This window comes from Copadichromis virginalis, linkage group LG18, assembly GCF_057382275.1.
Source record: "Copadichromis virginalis isolate Kocher_CV1m ecotype Utaka linkage group LG18, C_Virginalis_male_GT1.1, whole genome shotgun sequence".
Taxonomy (NCBI): Eukaryota; Metazoa; Chordata; class Actinopteri; order Cichliformes; family Cichlidae; genus Copadichromis; species Copadichromis virginalis.
The window spans coordinates 8,934,975-8,946,543 of record NC_140635.1 but is presented as its reverse complement, the minus strand read 5'-3'; the positions used below and the strand labels follow the sequence as shown (position 1 = coordinate 8,946,543).

The 11,569-nt window shown below is 39.8% G+C and overlaps 1 protein-coding gene and 1 long non-coding RNA gene across 2 annotated transcripts; both read left to right on the top strand.

Moving 5' to 3' along the window:
- Positions 1–1,912: 1,912 nt before the first annotated feature.
- On the top strand, positions 1,913–3,280 carry LOC146687217 (uncharacterized). Its single transcript, XR_014916478.1, has 3 exons — positions 1,913–2,154; positions 2,320–2,568; positions 2,663–3,280. It is a non-coding gene; the product is annotated as an uncharacterized LOC146687217 (long non-coding RNA).
- Positions 3,281–4,251: 971 nt separating this feature from the next.
- Positions 4,252–8,988, top strand: LOC146687216 (ubiquitin carboxyl-terminal hydrolase 37-like). The gene is made up of 15 exons (XM_085439648.1): positions 4,252–4,321; positions 4,520–4,575; positions 4,746–4,818; positions 4,928–5,011; positions 5,511–5,566; positions 5,811–5,867; positions 5,968–6,099; positions 6,191–6,314; positions 6,400–6,551; positions 6,657–6,756; positions 6,899–6,975; positions 7,153–7,261; positions 7,872–7,929; positions 8,099–8,256; positions 8,343–8,988. The coding sequence occupies exons 1-15, from the start codon at positions 4,295–4,297 to the stop codon at positions 8,346–8,348; spliced, it is 1,269 nt and encodes a 422-aa protein (XP_085295774.1). The 5' UTR covers positions 4,252–4,294; the 3' UTR covers positions 8,349–8,988.
- Positions 8,989–11,569: the final 2,581 nt, after the last annotated feature.

Below are 11,569 nucleotides of genomic sequence, written 5' to 3'. Positions count from 1 at the left end.
ATTTTCTTCAGTGAGTTTTGGTTTTAAGAAAAAAACATGCATGTAAAACTCTCTTTGGGCTGTTGCATATTTTATGGAAATAATACATCTCAAAATGATCTAAAAAAAAAGATTTTACAAATGTGTGCACTGTGTGAATTTTGAGTGCTCACAAATCCCTGCTCCACACAAACACACAGAAATGTAAACATACAGAAAGCTATTTACAAGTGCATATTTCAAAATCATAATGAACATATAAAAACACATTTTGAAGCTAAACTTCACAAATCTGCTCATTTGTGCAGTTAAAAGCTCCTTGAGCATAATACACTCGCACACACCAATCACAGTTGACAGTGTATAGGAATTTCTTTTACTTATGTATTAATCACATTATTTTATTGTATAATGCCTTGGTGCCACTGGATTTTAACATGTTTCACACTCATACTATAAGACAAATGGTGGGGGTGTAGTAAGGAAGTTGAGGGAAGCAGACAGCTCCACAGGAAGAAACTTTTGTCTCTTTGAGGACTCTGGTAGGTAGCAAGGGAGTGTGAACCTTAACCTCGTAAGACCCGAACTCTTCCACAGCATGTATTTTTAATTTCTCTTTGATATTTGGGCATATTGGGGCCCAATGAATGTAAAAACAAAGAATTACCAGATTTTTTTTTTTACCTTATTTTTGTTTTTATGAAAAATCAGAGCCACATATAAGGATATTCGTTTAAAATTTTGATAGAACAGTAGCAGTATAATGTCCTCATCAGTGGATATCAGGCCCTTGTAGAGCAAAATTGAGTATTTTAGTCTAAATAACCCAAAATGGGAAGTCCACATATGTGGACGCCAGGTCCTAGGAGGTTAAGGTGTGAAACAGCTGTGTACTGCCTTTTGTTCCTGGAGAAGGTATTTAACTGAGAGCCATGTTAGACTCAGGGGAGACTCTGCTGACCTGCCCCACGGTCATGTAGGCTCTCCACCAAGCCTGGTTGTCTGTTCTTTGTGTGTTTTGATTAAAGACTGTTAGCTACCGCTCACCGCTCGTCTGCAGGCTTTATTTAAATGGAAAACTTCCACAACAACAGTTAACCACATCACACATTGCTCAAGCCTTTAATTTAGTTGTGATTTTCTTGGTATTATAATTTAAAATAATTCAAATATCCAGCTGTAGTTCTGTTGTTTTTCTAAACTCATCAAAAGTGTTTTGGGGGTTTCTTTTTGTATTTTACTTTTAGAGATATGCAGTTCTAAGAGTATTTTAATCTAAATTTCTAAACCGAAGAGACTTCAGGAAAGTCTGGCGGCAGAAGCTTGATAAATCCATCCATCCATTCGCTTCTGCTTATCCTTTCCAGGGTCGCAGGGAGCTTAATAAATCTGCTCTATAATTTGACAAAAGCACACTTAAGTCGTACTGAAACTGTAAACTGTAGATTCCATCACATAAATCTTATTCACAATATTTTTCTACTCTGATATCCTGAGCGGCCCGGGAAAGAGCCAATACCTTGTGATTTCCTTTTTGGCTGCTACAATCAGAATTTTTAAAAGATATTAAAGAAATTATCAGAATTTTTTAAGAATATGGAAGAAATTTGTAAAGGTATTTTATTTACCTTGAGCTTTGTGGAACTCAAGCCGTAACGTTTTAATTTTCCAGCAGTCCCACCTTCCAGGCCTCACATAACCTCCAACGGTTGAGTGTTCTCATGTCAAATATCCCTTTTTAACTACAGAAATTTTTATCAGTGGTTTATTGTCCTGTAAGGAGTACAGAAAGGTGTATCTGAGTACTTCATACTTTAGAAAAGAAGTCTTTACTGATGGGTGCATGGGAGGGTATCTGGTGCAAAGGTATCACATTAACAGTGGCTGTGCAAGAGCTATTAAAAATTAACAAAAAATAGGACACAGAGTTTCTGTCTCACTCTGAAAGATCCTGCTGTGCTGATTTGCTGCCCAGTGTAAAATATTACTGCCACTGTCTGAAATGGATCTAATATTAACAGCTTGTTGAATTAACAGTGGGCACTTATAGTGTGGTTGCTTGCTTGCTAATGATACGTATTTAAATTGGCAAATTTTTTGAGTGGAGTTTGGTGTAAAGCATTTCATGCACACTGAGCACAAACTGGGACAGTGGATTATTTTAAACACTGCATGGTAGCAATGGCACCCTTCAGTCTTTATCTGTCTCTCTGTTTGTCTGAAAACATAAAACAATATGTAATATGAATCAATCTGTCTCTGAATCTTCTTAGAAAAAGTATTGTGTAAGGGGACTTTTTATCTTACATTCATAAAGTCCAATCTTTTTCTCTTTTTCAGAAAAGATGTCCTCTCAAGTGAGACTGAAGCTGCTGCCAAGCATCAAATGTATGTTTGATGAGCCCATTCAGGTGAAGGTACATCGGAAACAGCTGCTGCATCTGTAATTCTGTCCATCCCGAGGAGAGTCCACACTCTACATCAGATCCTTGGCTCACCTATAATGACGCACAGGTGCTCCACACAACTGGATCTGCAGCTTGTGAGGAACAGCAGCACTCAGCCTACATCCTGTTTTACAAGATTAACGTAAGAAGACACAGCATCTCATCCTGAAGTGAGAGAATGGCACGCCAGCTGCAGCCTAATCCAATCTCTCTTCTTTTCTTTTTTCGGTGCCCAGACACCCTTCAGTTTCATCGTGTCATCACAAACAATAGCTGTAGAGTTGGATGGAGGATGAAGACAGCAGAGAGCAAAAGAAACAGGTAAGAGCAGACAGGTAGTCAGAGTTAACAAAAACTTTTAAAGCCAGTGTAGCTTCTGTTTTGAACACATTTATTGATGACAATTTTACATAAATAAGCAGTGTGTTATACTGTTATCAGATGTGGAGTCTCACTAACCACTTTAATAGTGACTTGTGTCCCAAATACTGTTTATTTGTCTTAGTTACAGATAGTGAAATAAAAATGGAAAATGATTGTTTCATAATTGTATACTCAGCTTGGTCAAGACAATAATTCGAGAACGAGAAGCGTAGGATTTTGAATTGATACCATTGGTGCATCTACTAAAGTTCTGGGGTCAGTTTGAATATCAGTGACCTTGACCTTGAGTTCAAGTTTTCTGAAAATCTTGTGAATGCTACAACTCTGTGACGAGAAGTAAGTCTCCTAGGTCTTTAAATTTGTATATAGGACTAGGAAGCTGAAGGGTTGCACTGCGGGCCATCTGTAGAGGTGTAGAGTCAACAACCTGTCTCTGAACGTGGACAAAACAAAAGAGATTGTTGACTTCAGGAGAGCACAGTGGGATCACTGCCCACTTAACATGAATGGATCCTCTGTGGAGGTCATCAAGAGCACCAGATTTCTTGGTGTCCACCTGGCGGAGAACCTCTCCTGCTCCCTCAACACCAGCTCCATAACCAAGAAGGCCCAGCAGCGTCTCTACTTCAAGCAGAAGCTGAGGAAAGCCCATCTCCCACCATCCATTCTCACCACCTTTTACAGTGGGACTAACAAGAGCATCCTAAGTAGCTGCATCACTGTCTGGTATGGTAACTGCAGCGCATTAGATCGCAGTACTCTATAACGGATTGTGAGAGCAGCTGAGAAGATTATTGGAGTCCCTCTCCCCTCCTTATAACACCCGCTCGCTGGAGGACCCCACACAGCCTTCAAACACACTCTTCACCCTGCTGCCTTCTGGAAAGAGGTCCCAGAACATCCCGGCCCTCACTACCAAACTACGGAAAAGTTTCTTCCCACAAGCCGTCAGACCCCTGAACACTCAGTGACTGCACTGGCACACGCACACCTTCACACACGTTAGTTACTTTTGCACAATACTCAGCATTTTGCACATTTCCATTGTCTTGTGTCTGTTTCGTCCTGTTCTGTCTAGTTTTGCACTGTTTTGTCTTGTTTATTTTTGCAATTTATGCACACTGCACTTTATGTAGTCCTGGGTTTGTCCGTATATGTCATATATAGCACCAGGGTCTCGGAGGAACGCTGTCTCATTTCACTCTGTACAGTACCTCTGCACGTGGTTAAAATGACAATAAAAGCCACTTGACTTGACCTGTATTTTGTAGCAGTTGCTTGGAGACGAGTGCCATACAGTTCAAATGAGCATACATTCCAAAATATGCAAATTAGCCCCATACATCATAATGATGATGTTTGCTGTTCAGGGTATGAACATTCTATGCTGAAAGTTTATAAATATACAACCTCTGACTGCTTGTTTTCAGTTGAACTTTTGCAAAGCTGAGGAGATTTTGGCTGCGATCACATCAAGTCCAAAGATGTTTAAACTTCTTTTTCACAGAAAGGTAAGTTTGAAGAGACTCGCAGCACATTTCTCTGAATGTTTTCTTATGGTAAATAAGCATTTTTGAAACTTTTAAGGAAGCTTCTTGGATGATTTCTGTAAAAACTGAATTTTGAATCCAAATGAAGGATATTGTATTTTCTTACCATATACTTTGTTTTATGCCATTACTGATGTTGGTTTTCTTGTTTCTAAACAGAAATCACACAAACAAAACGTGGCAGAGACGGAAAGTCCTTCTACGTCTCATCAGAGGTAAAGAAATGTGTCACTCTTTAATGCTGCTGGAGATATTTATAGCAGTGGTTTAGTTACATGATTTTGTTCCATTACAGTTATTAATTTTTATCTGCAATCTCCAGCATGTACTCCTTGTTAAAATTTTCCACTTTGAAAAATAACATTTACACTTTTGTCCTCATCAGCATCCCGGATGCTTCTGTTGCTGAAAATGGTCAAAAGAAGAAGAGAAAATGGAGACACTTCTGCTGTTCCTCGGTTTGCTTTTACTCAAAACATGTGAAATGCACTTTCTCTTTAAATTGCACTTGTTAATTTAAAGTGACTTTACTTTTTTAATAAACTTATGTTTGTTCGTCCTCTGCAGCAAACTGACAGCGATGCAGAGGCAGAGAGCAGCACTGTGAAGACACAAAAGAAGTGTCGCTGGTTTCTTTTTAAATTCTGGAAGGTATGTTTTATGGAAAGAGTCCCTGTCATCAAGCATTTACTCATCACATTAAATGAGAAGAATTAAGAGCAATTTAGCACATCTATGTCCTCAAATTAAGTTCAAAGATGTTTAAACGGTTTTTTTTCACAGAAAGGTAAGTTTGAAGGGACTTGCAGGATGTTTCTCTAAATATTTTTTATGGTAAATAAGCATTTTTGAATCTTTTAATGAAGCTTCATGGATGATTTCTGTAAAAACTGAATTTTGATCACAACCAAATGAAGGATTTTGTATTTCATAGGACAAACTTTAAAACTCAATTTAAAGCATGAATAAATTGTTTTTATTTTATTTAAAGATATTCCTATATATCTGCTTCATGAGCTGACAGCTCACTAAAGTGATAAATAATATGAAATAATACCAAATTTTCTAACTGGACACTTTTCATGGAGAGACTCCCTTGGTATATTTGTTTTATGCCATTACTGATGTTGGTTTTCTTGTTTCTAAACAGAAATTACACAAACAAAACGTGGCAGAGAAGGAAATTCCTTCTACGTCTCATCAGAGGTAAAGAAATGTGCCACTCTTTAATGCTGCTGGAGATATTTATAGCAGTGGTTTAGTTGGAGCTGTTTTATTTCCCTTTTATTGGCATTTGTCTTCCACCTTGTGTATTTACATCTTTTTTACTACTTTTGGACGTCCTCCAAAATGTTTCAGCGTCAAAGCTCATGCATACATGCACATACACTGCTCAGAATCTTGACATCTTTCCTAATTTTGTGTTTGTGTTTTTACCTTTTTGGAGCAGTGTAGCACGCGGTGGGAAAAAAATAAAAAGTCAAACTGGGACTATAGACCGCTTCGGGTGAGTACACGTGGTGCACAAAGATCAAAGGTCACTTTGTCAAAGTGGAGAAAATGAATTATTTTACACTGATACTGTAAACGTTGCGCGTGTGTGTCAGGTTTCCAAACATCGGAAACACCTGCTACATGAACTCCTGCCTGCAGAGCCTCCTCAACATTGAGGAGTTCATAAGAGACATCAGGCGTCAGGGGGTTTTGTGGAGCACAGATCCAGAAGCTCAGCTCTTAAGGTGCGCTACGTCAACCTTCTACTTTCTTCAAACACCTGAAGAACAAAGAGATCTAACAGCAGAAATGTCTGTTTACCCTTCCTTTCTACAGAAGGCTTATTGATGTCAGGGACTGTCATGAGTCGACAGATTATGGCCTTAAAGATCACCACCTAAGAGCTTTTAAGAAGGCATTCAGCAATCAAGCTGCCGAATACACCGGCAGTGCACAGAAAGTGCGTCAGCTATTTGGACATTTCGTTTTTTGCTTTACCTTCTGATTTTGATGTACTGTTTTAAATCTCTCTGCTTTTCTTTCAGGACGCTCATGAATTCCTAACATTGTTCCTCAATGAGGTCAAAAGGCTCACACCTCGCCTGGAGAGGAACGCAGCTCTCCTGGGCCAAAGTTATACCTGCCCAGTAGAAGACCATCACATTTTTAAAATGGAGAACATAAGGACATGCAAGAGGTAAGCCTGTCTTTCAGAAACGCAGAGCTGGTTGCAATATTTTCATATACCTCTTTTCCACGTACCTGATCTTTACTTTAACTACGTTACTCCTGAAATGTGTAGCTGCGGTCACCACTCATCACAGCAAGAGGAATTCACCAGTTTGTCTCTTGACCTGGTTCCAGAGGGGTCTGTGATAAACATGTTAGAGACATACTTGAAGGTAAGATCACAAATTCCAATAGAGTTGTCGTATCAGCGATCTTAACACACCTTTTTTGTTAGTGTTTGTGTGTATGCGTGTGTGTGCATATGTTGAGATTTCTTTCTACCATAAACCCTGTTTTCTCTGTGCTGTTGTTCAGGAAGAAGAAATAGAATATCGCTGTGATTGTGGAGGGACGGCCTCAGAACTGAAGTCGTCTTTTGATACACTGCCAAGGTGAGTAAGGTCACATCAGAATTGATCGACTGACCAGGTTTCCAAACTGTGGCGCATCAAATATCAGAGTTTTTCGAGACAATATTTGAGCAGTCGTTTTCTCCCATCTTCTGTTTGTGTTTGACACTCATTCTTCTTATTTTCTGCCTTGTTTGTGTTTTTTTTCTTTTCTGCCAGAGTTCTGATCTTGCATCTGAAGAGGTTTGGCTTTACACAAACCTACAAGATTCAGAAGGTGGATGACCCCGTCAGGCTGCAGAGGGACTTGGTGGTGCCATCCAATCAGGTAAAAACAGACTGCAGAACGTCTCAGGCTACGTCCACACTAGCCCGGATAGATTTGAAAACTCCGTGTCCACACTAGCGTTTTCAGTCATTTTCAAATAGTTGTGCGTCTGCATTGAAACGGCCGAAAACGCTTACGTTCCAGTCCTGCGCATGCGCAAAAGTGAGTGAGAATTACAGAATTTGAAGAAAAGCTATCCGGAGCATGTACAAACTGATATTAATCGTTTTTAGGGCTGTCAAAGTTGAGAGCAATCAAAACAACTGCTGTATAATGCACTCGGCTTATCTTTGTTTAATTGCTCACATGACTGCATCACATGACTAAAATGCGTCATCGTTTTAGAAAGTCTGCGTTTTCGAGTGTCCACACTGCGACGGGACAACTCCGTTTTGAAATGTATGCGTTTTCGAGAGCGTTTTCAAGATGCTGTGTTTTTCCTTGAGGAAAACGCCGTCTCAGTGTGGACGGGAGGTCAAAGCGGAGAGAAAACGATGTGTTTTCAAACGAAAACGCATTAGTGTGGACGTAGCCTCAGCAAATCAGCTTAATTGTGGCACTGATGTGAGACTTTATGAAACTAACACTCTTTGGATTTGTTCCTTCTCAGGGTGGTGGCTGTTATAGTATTGTCAGCATCATCAGTCATTATGGAGGCACAGAGTCAGGTAAAACAACAGACTTGTGACAAACAGAAAATGAAAACTTGCTACTTTTCAGTGAAGGACTCACACACAAAAGCTTTTGATGTTCTAAGAAGCACTAAGTCAAAATCACTGTTTGCTTGAATCAGTTGACTTCCAGAAGTTGGATTCATTTGTCTTAATGTGATTTCAGGACACTACATCTGTAGTTCTGTCCATCCTGAGGAGAGTCAGCACTCTACATCAGATCGCTGGCTCACCTATAATGACGCACAGGTGCTCCACACAACTGGATCTGTAGTTTGTGAGGAACAGCAGCACTCGGCCTACATCCTGTTTTACAAGAGAAACGTAAGAAGACACAGCATCTCATCCTGAAGTGAGAGAATTTTTAAATGTCCTGTTACCTTGTTAACCAGTTTTGTCTTCATTCTCAGTTCTGAAACAGGAAGTGGAAGGAAGGAAGGAAGTTAAGGTCATCGTCATGCTGAGAAGGAAAAGCAGTCGTCCCAGCCCACCATCGCACACTGGAGGACAAGTATAGGTAAGTATTGCCCTCAGGAGGGAGGGTCCTCCCAGAGAGCCTGGTCCTCCCAAGATTTCTTCCTCCAGGAGGGAGTTTTTTCTTGCCACCGTCGCCCCACATTCACTGGTCTCATCAGCAGGGACATTTTTAACCTCCTAAGACCTGAACTTTCATGGCATGCATTTTTAATTTCTCTGTGCCATTTGGGTTGATTGGGACCTGATGAATGTAAAAACAAAGACATCAGATTCGGACTATCTTTTTTTTGTTTCTCAAAAGAATGAGATCCACATATGAGGACATTCATTTTAAATTTCGATTGAACAGTGGCAGTGTAATGTCCTCCCTCATAAGTGGATATCAGGTTTTTGAAGAGCAAAATTTTGTATTTTGGTCTAGACAACCCAAAATGTTATGTCTACATATGTGGACACCAGGTCCTAGGAGGTTAAAACAAAATCTACTAGAGATCGTCCTTTTCTGGACCAGTGTTTGGCTTGCTCTCTGGAAACAACAAATTAGTGCTGTCAGCGTTAACGTCATTTTACCTAATGACGTTTACGCTGACAGCACTAATTTTATTGTTGTTATTAATATTATTATTAATTTATTTGTAAAATAAATTAAATTTAAAAAAACAAAGAAATGATTTAATTCTTTATTTTATTTTGTTTTATTAAAATCAAAATAACAACAAAAACAAAAATAACTAATAAAAAAATATTAAAAGTATTCAGCAGTGTTTTGTGAAATTTGTAATGAGCCTTAGTTAAGTTGATGTCACAGAAGTTTCTGAATCATTTAGATTGTTCAACAAACTGATTCACTCAGGTAAAGATGGTAAGCTGGAGCAATGGTACCCTTGGAGTTCAGTTTAAGTTTTCAGACAAATATTCCCTCGATCAGTTGCAGCTTCTGCTTTTAAATAAATGATTTAGCTGCAAATGTTTAGCTGCAGGTAGCAAAGTCCAAAAGTGACAACATTTCCACTGCAGTCTCTCCAGAAATGGCTTATAAAATTTTTACCAAATTAGACATTTATCCTTGGATCATTGACAACCCTGTAGGGTGAAAATCTTTCATTGTACCTTTTATAACATTTTAACAAGTTGCTGTCTCCTGCTGCAAGTTTCCTGTTTTGGCTGAACTTCATCAGCTCAAAAAAACTCACCGTGCTGTGGTGTACTAAATGACCTCATGTACAGGACACACTGAAGGCAGGTTTGCAGTGTTTAATTAACAAAGTCAAGATCAGTTAACAACAGCTGAACTAAAGACTTTCTTTTTCTCATCGATAAAATGAGGTCCATGCCAATGCGCTCAAATGGGACCTCCATTAATGGTGAGGGGCATAAAGGTGCTTTTTGAATGACCAGCTGGTTCACCAGCTGACACCATTGGACGCACACCATCGGCGCATATCCAAACATGCAAGAAATGCAAGATGGTGGTGCGCACAGATACAGCGGCTCTATGCTCTCCACTTACCCAATTTCACTGTGCAAGAAACTGCACAATGACAATAAAAAGCTCTAAGTCTAAAACAGTTTCCTGGCCAGTAAAATCGGGCAATTATTCGCTCCAGAGTTTTATGCTATTCCAGGTGACCAGCCATCGACTTGTAATGAGCCAGCTAAAACAATAATTTCTCAGTGGCTCTTCTGGCACCAACAAGTGGGTGTGTTCTTCCATCGTGCAAGTGTCACGACACACTGAACATGGTCTGAACATGGATTTTCCCTCGATATTTCTTTTCCACCAGTACTATGGGGTATTTGTGAATATCCATGACTGACCCGGCCAGGTGGCCAGCTGGTCTTTGGACAGGGTCACGGCAGTTTCAAGGTTCAACAAAATCCCTTTCACTGACAGACTGAAGGAAAGCTCCTCAAAAATAGAGGGTCTTCAAGCTCCTCAGTGGCACGAAAAGGTTTCCCGGACTCAGTGTTGTATATTTTTTTCCCAAAAGATTGAAATAGTGGAGAGAAATCAGCTTCTGAAACCATCCAGAAGACAAAGTCTCCAACTGGTTTGTGGAAGTCCAGTTTCTCCAAATTAATCAGCGGGTGAAATGTCTCTTCATGGATGGTTTTGATTCTGTTGTTATTCACGAACAAAGCCCTCAAAGCAGCATATGAAAGAAAGTCCTCTTTCATTGTTGTCTCCAGCGTGTTAAAAGAGAGATCGAGCTCAGTGATGAGTTTTGAAGCGGCTGCAGGGACTTCTCGAAGGTTTTGGCTCGAACAGTCGAAGGATGTTGTTCACAGTGGTGACACTGTTGACTGGTGATTGACAAGCACTGAGATACTAGCATGACAAACACAAGAAACATCATGACTTATTCTCCTGAGTGCCTGCAAAACAAACAAAATCAAACTCAAAGCTTTTCTCTCAGATGCTGGTGTGGCACAATCTAATGATAAAAAAGGTCATGCTAACAGCTTTTGGAGCACAGCTGCACAAAATAACAGCTTTTGGAGCACAAAATGCATTACAGGTAAACCCAGTACCCAAACATGTTAACAAGGATAAAGAAAAAATCTGAAACAAAAGCAGGTAGTGTGGTGATTTATGTTGTGAGGATGCTTTCACTCCCATCAAAGTCACCCAGTGTTGAGAACCCAAATGAGCCCAAAAACCTCAAGTGGCTGCAACCAACAGCGAACGTCAAGAAGTGGATACTTGCATGTTGAGCCAGAAACATGCAGAAAACCCAAAAGAGGCGAGATAGCACATCTTGGTCCCACTCAGGCAGTACGAACACCTGGAAAGAGGAGCCCACAGTTCAGACCCAAGGTCACTGGTAAGGACACCAGCCAGTTATAAGTCTAGTTTTAATTTTCATTTTAGTTAGTGTTATGGCCTTTCTAAGGGTGGCCAGACCATAATATAAGGGTGATCCACCCCTGTCTGACCCCAAGCAGCACATCACACAACCAGTACAATTTTGATGGTGATTTTTTTTCACAGTGATTGAATTCTAACAAAGGAAAGGAGCGAACTATAGCTTCGGGGTGGACCCCAAAACAACAAACAAAAGGGACCGTATCTAAAGGATGTACAAAACTTATTTATGAAAAGAATAAAACCAAATGACAATGTCTTATCTCCCTAACTAAGAAAAACATGAGAAAAGGG

What these genes read in the sequence shown, in the direction of transcription:
- LOC146687216 (XM_085439648.1), top strand. Translation starts at nt 4,295, where the DNA reads ATGTTTAAACTTCTTTTTCACAGAAAG. An exon ending in TTCTTTTTAAATTCTGGAAG is followed by an intron (nt 5,012 to 5,510) that starts GTATGTTTTATG and finishes GTTTCTAAACAG; the next exon opens with AAATTACACAAACAAAACGT. An exon ending in AACATAAGGACATGCAAGAG is followed by an intron (nt 6,552 to 6,656) that starts GTAAGCCTGTCT and finishes TGAAATGTGTAG; the next exon opens with CTGCGGTCACCACTCATCAC.